The 9,763-nt window shown below is 43.0% G+C and overlaps 1 protein-coding gene across 1 annotated transcript; it reads left to right on the forward strand.

Annotated features, from left to right (window-relative positions):
- Nucleotides 1-267: 267 nt before the first annotated feature.
- Nucleotides 268-6,739, forward strand: LOC111171817 (C-X-C chemokine receptor type 2-like). Its single transcript, XM_022567660.2, has 2 exons — nucleotides 268-393; nucleotides 2,356-6,739. The coding sequence occupies exons 1-2, from the start codon at nucleotides 378-380 to the stop codon at nucleotides 3,444-3,446; spliced, it is 1,107 nt and encodes a 368-aa protein (XP_022423368.2). The 5' UTR covers nucleotides 268-377; the 3' UTR covers nucleotides 3,447-6,739.
- The last annotated feature ends 3,024 nt before the right edge of the window (nucleotides 6,740-9,763 follow it).

Genomic DNA, 9,763 nt, shown 5'->3' on the forward strand with positions numbered 1-9,763 from the left:
AGTCTCTACCATGCAAAGTCAAGTCTTTTGCCCTTTATTCATGTCAGGCCAGGTGGAAGCTTGCCTGGAAATAAGTGGAAGTAAATGCAAGAAAAGGAAGACAGTAAAAGTAGTCATCCACAGAGTGGAGAATTCAGATAATGGACCCTGAACTCCATCTTCATGCCTGGTTCCCCTGCTTGGACGTGTGGATGCTGGGAGTCTCTGATGACCTGTGATCACTTGACTTAACCTGTTCTCCAAATGTAGACATGGGCAGGGCTCAGGGAGGAGCTGGGCTGTGACGTGCCTTCCCTATTTCATTTTATTAATCAAGTTCTCTCTCAGTGTTAAGTCACTCTGGTCTCTGAATTCCAGGCTCTTACAGTTGGACACACATGGCCAGTGACTCAGGTAGGAAGCCACCTCTGTTTGCCAGGACTTTCTTTGGGGCAGGGTGACTTGGTTTGACTGTATTTTAGAAAATGCATCCACTTGTCTGGGACCTGTGACTTCTGCTCAGTTGACTCCCTGCCTCCTCCCTTGCGACTGTGTATTCAACCCTGTCCTCATACATGGTGACAAGGGGGCCACAGCCGTCTCATCTCCTCCTTTCATACCTCTCCTTTTTACAGGGAAGAGGATGACTTTCCCCAATCTGATGTTTATTGCTTTGCCCTAAGACTTTTTCTTCTATGAAAATGCAGTCCTGGCAGGGATATTAAAACGTGTGAATCGAAATGAACTCATAGAACCTCAGGCTTGGAAGCATCTCAGGGATTATTTGCTCTGCCTCCCTAAATTTGGATGAGAAAATGGAAATCTGTAGAGGTAAAAGGACCCATTCAAGGTCATGTAACTTATTAATGACAGAATCAGGATAGAGTGAGGACTGGATACCAGATATCCTTATTTCCAGTCTTGGTAACTTTTTATAGGTTTTCAGATTGTTCTCGGAAGAGCCCTGGGGGTTTTGTGGGAACCTCCATAGTGGCTGTCTGGTTGGAGAGAGCGGCACAACCTCCCTCCCCAGTAGATGAGCTTGTATCTGTTTTACATATTGGGCTTCTGGTAAGATTTTGCTTCAGCAAATGTTTCACAATTTTAAAAGATATTTGAAAACTGTTGAACGATTCTGTGGCTGTTTAGGGGGTGATTTCATGGACCAAGATGGGGGCTTCTTTTAAATGCTTACACTTCCTTTAGACAGAGGACCCAAACATTTATTGCTCCCTTAGAGAAAAGGCTTAAAATACCCCCTTTTTTTTTTTGGCTGCGCTGCATGGCATGTGGGATCTTAGTTCCTCAGCCAGGGATTGAAGCATGGAGTCTTAACCACTGGACCGCCAGGAAAGTCCTTTAAAATACACTTTAATGCAATCCATTGCTATCATTTTCTTCCCTCAGTAGATTTTAAGAAGGTTAAACAAGAATCAGGAAGGGAATTCCCTGGCAGTCCTGTGGTTAGGACTCAGCGCTTTCACTATTGGGGCCTGGGTTTGATCCCTGGTCAGGGAACTGGGATCTCACAGGCTGCACGGCACGTAGGGGAGATAACATAGAAAGGGACATCTGAACAGCTGAAGACATCTGAGGAAGGTTTGCCTCCTTCCATTTTGCCTGATTCTGGCCCTCCCATGAATGTATAGGACCAAGCTGATCCTCCCATCTGAATGCACAGACATGGCTGAGGATGGAGAAAGCCAAAGAGAGCACAGAGGCAGTATTATAGGTAGAGTCGATGCTGTTGTAGGGCCGACCAACAGCAGAGGTTTTTCCCTGTAGTCCATCTTATCCCACATTCAAGCCTCGGAGTTATGGAAAGCTGACAACACGGTGAAGCTGATCTCTAAAGCAGACAGAGATAGAGATGAAAGAAGGGATCTCCGGCTACCAAACTAGCAGAAAAGCAGAAGATATCCCAGTAACCACTCTCACGTCCTTTTTAATTACTTACTTACATACTTACTTAATTTATTGGCTGCATTGGGTCTTCATTGCTGCACGGGCTTTCTCTAGTTGTGGTTAGCAGGGGTTACTCTTTGTTGTGGTGTGCAAGCTTCTCATTGCAGTGGCTTCTCTTCTTGAAGAGTTCAGGCTCTAGGTGTGTGGGCTTCAGTAGTTGTGGCACGTGGGATCAGTAGTTGTGGCATATGGGCTCTAGAGCTCAGGCTCAGTAGTTGTGGTGCGCGGGCTTAGTTGCTCTGCATCATGTGGGATCTACCTGGACCAGGGCTCGAGCCCGTGTCCCCTGCATTGGCTGGCATATTCTTATCCACTGCACCACCAGGGAAGTCCTGTTATCACATACTTGATGAGAGTGACTTGAATCTGAGTTACTAAATCACCTTTCCTTCCTTCTAATCTTTCAACCAGATCAAACCATGACTTTCATCCTGAATGATTTATTTAATTACACTGATTTGTGGGAGTTGTTTGAGGATGAGTTTGCAAATTTCACTGGCACGCCACCCACAGAAGGACATCATTATAGTCCCTGTAAGATGGACACTGAGACGCTCAACAAGTATGCCGTGGTCGTCATCTATGCCCTGGTCTTCCTGCTGAGCCTCCTGGGAAACTCCCTGGTGATGCTGGTCATCTTATACAGCCGGGTGGGCCGCTCTGTCACCGATGTCTACCTGCTGAACCTGGCCATGGCTGACCTGCTCTTCGCCCTGACCTTGCCTGTCTGGGCCACCTCCAAGGCAAAGGGCTGGATCTTTGGCACAGCCCTGTGCAAGGTGGTCTCACTCCTGAAGGAAGTCAACTTCTACAGTGGTATTCTACTGCTGGCCTGCATCAGCGTGGACCGCTACCTGGCCATCGTCCATGCCACACGCACGCTGACCCAGAAGCGGCACTGGGTCAGGTTCATATGTTTAGGCATCTGGGCCCTGTCCTTGATCCTGGCCCTGCCCATCATCGTCTTCCGTGAGGCTTATCAACCACCCTATGCCAGCGCAGTCTGCTACGAGGACATGGGTGCCAATACAACGAAGTGGCGCATGGTGCTGCGGGTCCTGCCCCAGACCTTTGGCTTCCTCCTGCCCCTGCTGGTCATGCTCATCTGCTATGGACTCACCCTGCGTACGCTCTTTGCGGCCCACATGGGGCAGAAGCACCGTGCCATGCGGGTCATCTTTGCTGTCGTGCTCGTCTTCCTGCTCTGCTGGTTGCCCTACAACCTGGTCCTGGTTGCAGACACTCTCATGAGGGTCCGGGTGATCGCGGAGACCTGTGAGCGCCGCAATGACATCGGCCGGGCCCTGGATGCCACCGAGATCCTGGGCTTCCTCCACAGCTGCCTCAATCCTCTCATCTATGTCTTCATTGGCCAGAAGTTTCGCCACGGACTCCTCAGGATCATGGCCATCCATGGCCTGGTCAGCAAGGAGTTCTTGGTCAAGGACGGCAGGCCTTCCTTCGTTGGCTCTTCTTCAGGGAACACGTCTACTACCCTCTGAGACCGCACGCAGGGCTCCTCCCTTCCCTTCAGCATCCGCCCCAAGCCGCATGTCCTCTGGCGGCTCACAGCCCTGTGTCCAGGCAGCCCCCCATTGTGGTTACAGGAAGTTGCTGAGGCCACATCCTTACTAGGCCCCCAGCTATGGATTCGAAAGCCCTGGCCCCCACCTCTTATCGTAATTACCATGTCAACTGCTAGAGCTCAGTCCATCCTACCACTGAGACCACAGCACTCTGTCTTCTGGCAGACATTCTTTGAAGATATTCTTTTAAGTGATTACAAAAAGTTCCCACCATTGGGAGGCATTAGTGTCAAACACCATTGGTTGCTTCCCCAACTCTCCCTTTCCTTGCCGGCTAACGAAGTCCACCTCCCTTGAGAGAGGCTGAAAATGACAGATACTCACTTTCTAAGACTCCCTTAAACTAGGAGTGACCATATCATTTGGTTCTGATTAATAAGACTCAAAGGCAATAGTGTGCTGGTAAACCACTTTCCCGGGGGAAAGTCTTAATGTTCTGTGGTGGAACTAAATGCCCTTACCATGGCCGATTTCAGGGGTGGTGGTGTTTAGCAACGAGCTCGCCAAATCTGGATAGTGTAATAATATGCTTCCACAAACTGGCTTCCGTGCACTCTTGCTTAAGAGGAAGTCTACTGGGACCAGGGGACTCCTGGGATATATTCCTGATTTAAAAGACACACACACACATACATATCCTTGATTCTTGCCTGTGAATACGGTTATAGGATATGATGTGTAGAGATGAGCCAGTCATTTTGTGACAATGAGGCAAAAGGTGTGCCCAACACACTTAGGCTGGTGGAGCCAAAGGATAAAAAGGACCTGAGAATAAAGAGCCCAGAATAAACCATAAATGGTCAAATGACTTTATTTATTTATTTAAAAATGTGTTTGGCTGTGTTTGGTCTTCGTTGCTGCGCGTGGGCTTTTCTCTAGTTGCGGTGAGTGGGGGCCACTCTTCATTGTGGTGCGCGGGCTTCTCACTACAGTGGTTTCACTCGTTGTGGAGCATGGGCTCTAGGCACTCGGGCTTCAGTAGTTGTGGCACATGGGCTCGGTAGTTGTGACTCATGGACTCTAGAGTGCTGGCTCAGTAGTTGTGGTGCTCGGGCTTAGTTGCTCTGCAGTATGTGGGATCTACCTGGACCAGGGCTCGAGCCCGTGTCCCCAGCATTGGCAGGCAGATTCTTAACCACTGTGCCACCAGAGAAGTCCCTGGTCATATAACTTTAAACAAGGGTGCCAAGACTATTCAATGGGGGCTTCCCTTTCCTCTCCCTCCTTCCCTTAATCCCCTGTCCATCTCTCCTGCTGTGTGACTCAGTGCTCACCTCCCTTCATCCTCTGCTGCTCTAAAGACAACTCCATCAGGGGTTTCAGTAAGTAAATAAGGATCCGTATCGGGTCTGGGAAAATACAAATGACTAATACACATCTGAGAAGATGCTTGGCCTCACCAGTAACCTGTGAAGTGGGAATCAAACTCGGAAGTGTTTTAAACAGGTCAGGGATGTAGTCAGAACTCTCTTCAGACAAATGCAACATTGTTCAGTTATATTTTTTAATGCAGTGTGTAATTCTCTGGGTATAGCTCAATGATTTGGATTTCAGATCTGTAAGAATGCCAAGGTGTTGGTACTGAAGTAACACAGTATATGAAAGTATCAGAAACTGGTGTTCCGATCACTACATAGGGTAAGGATTAGACATCTGGTCAAGGTGAGGGAGATGGTTCACCTTGGGGAGGAGCTCCATGTCCAGGATGGGGCTGGGATCAGGGGTGGGGTGCACCTTAGGAGAGGAGTGGGGGGTGGTCAGAGATGGGAGAGAGTCAGGGATGGAACTGGGGATAGGGATGGGGTAAACAACAAGGATTATACAGGGGACAGGGACTGGGATGTGACGGTATGTTTTGCACAATGTTTGCTGATTTTTAAAATTATTAAAAATTTTTTTTTTATATTTGGCTGCACCATGAGGTATGCAGGATCTTAGTTCCCCAACCAGGGATAGAAACCTACACCTCCTGCGGTGGAAGTGCGGAGTCTTAACCACTGGACTGCCAGGGAAGTCCCAATGCTTGCTGATTTTAAATTTTGAAAATTTGCTTTGTGGGCTTGGTTAAAATGTTCCAGCCTCCAAGTAACAACATTGAATTATACTATTTTCCCCTACACTGTTCCCCTTCTTACCAACCACAGCCTCTTCACCACCCTTTGCCTCCCTATCAAGTGGCCTATTCTTAGTGGTTCCAGCAAAAATATTAATTGATAATCTGTATTTTATTCCATAGGGGTTTAAGATTGCTCCTTTCCCAGCAACTTACATTTTAATTAGGGTCTTCCAGTGGCTGAAAAGACTCATAGATGCAGATGAAATAAATCGACCGTCTCCTCTTTGGTCTAAGGGTCTTCCCAGAGATATATTCCAAGAGATAACCGTGAACCAAGAAATAATGAAGAGTTCAGGCATAACTTGGAGATATTACAAGTTTGGTTCCAGACCACCACAATAAAGCGAATATAGAAATGAAGTGAATCACCTGAATTTTGTTTTTTTTGTTTTCCCAGTGCATATAAAAGTTATGTTTATACTGTAGTCTATCAACTGTACAATCGCATTATGTCTAAAAAATGTACATATCTTAATTAAAAATACTTTATTGCTAAAAAATGCAAACCATCATCTGAGCCTTCAGTGGGTCATAATCTTTTTGCAACAGTAACAGCAAAGATCATTAGTGAGCAAATGCTGTTGGAAAAATGGCACCAATAAACTTGCCCTGGGTAAGGGTTGCCACCAACCTTCAATTTGTGAAAAACGCAGTATCTGTGAAGAGCAAAAAAGCGAAGCACAGTGAAACGAGGAGGTATGCCTGTACAGCCTTTGCTATTTCTATGCAGAGGTTGGAGAGGCCAAAGATCTCTGGGTGTGACCCAGAAAGCCACAAGTGGCTAACAGCTGAGCCCTCACCACGACTGTTTTTATCTATTCTGGTATTCTGTTTTTAAACTCAGGATTCTTCTTCCAAGCCTGAAGGTAGAAATGAATTAAAGAATTAAAAAAATAAAAATAAGCGGAATATGTTAATGCAAACTTTCTAAAATTAGTTTTTCTTTTGTATCAAAGTATTTCACCTACATTGTTTAAAAAAGTGAAATAGCTTTATAAAGCTTATAATGAAAACCAGAAGCAGCCCTCCTGCCCCACTTCCCCCAGGCAAAGATAACAACTTTCTTTCTGTAAAATAAATTTATTTATTTATTTTTGGTTGTGTGGGGTCTTCATTGCTGCTCGCAGGCTTTCTCTAGTTGCAGCGAGCAGGGGCTACTCTTTGTTGCGATGCGTGAGCTTCTCATTGCAGTGGGCTTCTCTTGTTGAGGAGCATGGGTGCGTGGGCTTCAGTAGATGTGGCGTGCGGGCTCAGTAGTTGTGTCTCGTGGGCTCTAGAGCGCACGCTCAGTAGTTATGGCGCATGATGGGCTTAGTTGCTCCACAGCACGTGGGATCTTCCTGGACCACGGATCGAACCTGTGTCCCCTGCATTGGAAGGCAGATTCTTAACCACTGAGCCACAGGGAAGTCCAAAGACAAGAAATTTCAACTCACATAGCTGTTTCATTCAATAGAGGTCTACATATTTCTAAATATCGTGCTTATTCTGCTAGCTCTTGAGATTTTTTTCTGAGTTTTAGATATCATCTATTGACTTTCAATCTTGGCTTGTGAAGATTTAACACACTCTCACACTCTCTCTTGCTTTTACTCCTGTCCAAGCAAACACAAATACTGCCTCTTCCTTTCTTCCAGGACATGGATAGCACACTTTTTTGGTTAAATCAGCATTCAATGTTTTAGTTAAAATGACTATATAAAAAAACACTTCACAGTTGGGTGCAATGTTTACACTTCCTTTTTTTGTCCAAGTTTTGTTTTCCTTAGAATTAATGATAGGATTTGTCCATGTACTTTTCATTACATCACTCTCAAATGTCTCCCTCAATACATTCACAGTCATCAGATAATCCAGGTAATAAACATCAGATAATCTATAACTTTTTTTTCTTTCTTGGAGAGCCCTTGCCTAGAGCCCTTTATACCCCTGTTCCAATCTGGGCAGGTTACTATGCCTGCTTTTTTTTTCTAAAAAGCTTTAACTACATTTCCAGATAAATTTTAGAATCTGATTGCTAATTTCTATAAAATGTCCTGCTGGGATTTTGATCTGCATTATGTTGAATCTATAGATCAGTTTGGAAAAAGTTGACGTCTTAATAACATTGAGTCTTCCAATCCATGAGCATGGCAGCTTTCTCCAATTATTAGGTCTTTTCTATTTTGTCTTGGCCGTGTTTTGTAGTTTTCAGTACATAGATCTTGTACATATTTTGTTAGATTTATCTCCAAGTATTTTATGGTTGTTTAAATGCTATTATAAATGGTATTTAATTTTTTAAAAATTTCCAGGTTTTTCTTATTATAGAGAAATATAATTGAGTTATGCATATTGACCTTGTATTCTGGGATCTTGGTAAATTCACATATTAGTTCTAGTAGTTTTATTTTTAAAGATTCTTTTGGATTTTTTGTGTACACAATCATGTCACCTGAGAATAAAGACAGTCATTTCTTCCTTTTATTTATGCCTTTTATTTACTTTTCTTGCCTTATTTCACTGGCTAGGTCCTCCAGTACAATGCAGAATAGAAGTTGTAAGAGTTTGCCCTGTTCCTAGTCTTAGGGTAAAGCATTCAGTCTTTCTCTATTAGACATCATGTTAGCTAAGGATTTTTCATGGAGACCCTTTATCAGGTTGAGGAAGTTCCTTTCATGAATGGGTGTTAAATCTTCCTCTTTCTTTAAGGGCATGGCCTCTGGAGCCAGACTACTGCTGCTTACATGCTTTGTGACTGAGGGCAGATCATTTAACCTCCCTCTACTACCTTGTAAAATGTGGATAATGATGATGTTCAACTAATTCCTATGAGGATTAAATTAAATGACCACACACACACACACACACACACACACACACACACACCCCATTTAGAAGAATGCCTATGATACCATAGGTGCTATGTAAATGTGAACTATCATAATTTTGGTTTACTCCTTTATTTTGTTGTACTACTGGATTTTTCTGAGAAAAGATATATAGTGGATAACTTTTTAGAAATCCTGAATTTTCAGAAAAGGCTTTATTCTACTCTCACATGTGATTGGTATTCTGGCTGAGTATTGAATTCAAGGATAGAATTCATTTTCCTTCAGGCTTTTCTTAATTTCATTTTGCAGGCTTTTCTTAATCTCTTCTAGCTTGTAGGGTTGCTGTTGACACTTATGATGTTATTCTATTCTTAATCTATTTTATGTGACTGAATTTTCTCTTAGAAACTTTTAGGATATTCTCTTTATCTTTTCAGTATTAGAATGCATGATGATGTGCCTTGCTGGGGGTTCTTTTCTCATTCATTTTGTTGGGCACCTGGTGAGTGCTTTTAATCTGGAAACTCAGGTTCTGTGAAATTTTCTTGTATTATTTCTTTGATATTTTCCCTCTCACATTTCCCATTCTCTATTTTTCCAGGATTCCTTTTATTTGACTGTTGAACCCCCAAGGTTGATTTTCTAATATTTTTTCAATTTTTCCTGTTTTTTTAATCTTAATCTTTTCACTTTCCATGAAATTACCCTTAACTTTATTCCTCAGCTTTTTAATTGGAACTTAAAATTTCCACTATCATATTTTAAATTTCCAACAGGCTTTTTTGGTTCTCTAATGTTTCCTTTTATAGCACTTCTTTTTTGCCTCATGGATGTAATATTTCCTTTTATCTTTCTAAGAATATTATGGTTTTTTTTTTTTTTTTTGAATATTATGGTTTTTGTGAAGATTTCTTTAACTCCCTTACTGTCTCTGTGTTTTTCTTTTGGTCTGATAACTCAGTTACAACTTGACTTCTACTTTCTGACTTCCATTAAAAAAATCTCTTATCTTTTATTTTCCTTCACATCCTCTTTTTTCTTGTACTGTGTGAGAGTATGCCTTAAATAAAATCCCTTTAGTGTAATTTGTAGTGGACTTTTGAGAGGGAGCAGATATAAAAACATTTCTCCAGTCCTCCATTTTTGATATAATAAGTCCCCTGGATTTAAAAAACATACTTATTTTAAAGTCTCATTCAGATTGTCTTATTTTAACTTTAGTTCCTCAGGTGTGAATTCTCCTTTTTGTTATGTTGGCTGACTGTTGATTGTAGTTTTTATTAGTTCTTTGTAATATTCGATTA

Source organism: Delphinapterus leucas, chromosome 8, assembly GCF_059928025.1.
Source record: "Delphinapterus leucas isolate spDelLeu-1000000601 "Yukka" chromosome 8, BTC_Dleu_Yukka2, whole genome shotgun sequence".
Classification (NCBI taxonomy): domain Eukaryota; kingdom Metazoa; phylum Chordata; class Mammalia; order Artiodactyla; family Monodontidae; genus Delphinapterus; species Delphinapterus leucas.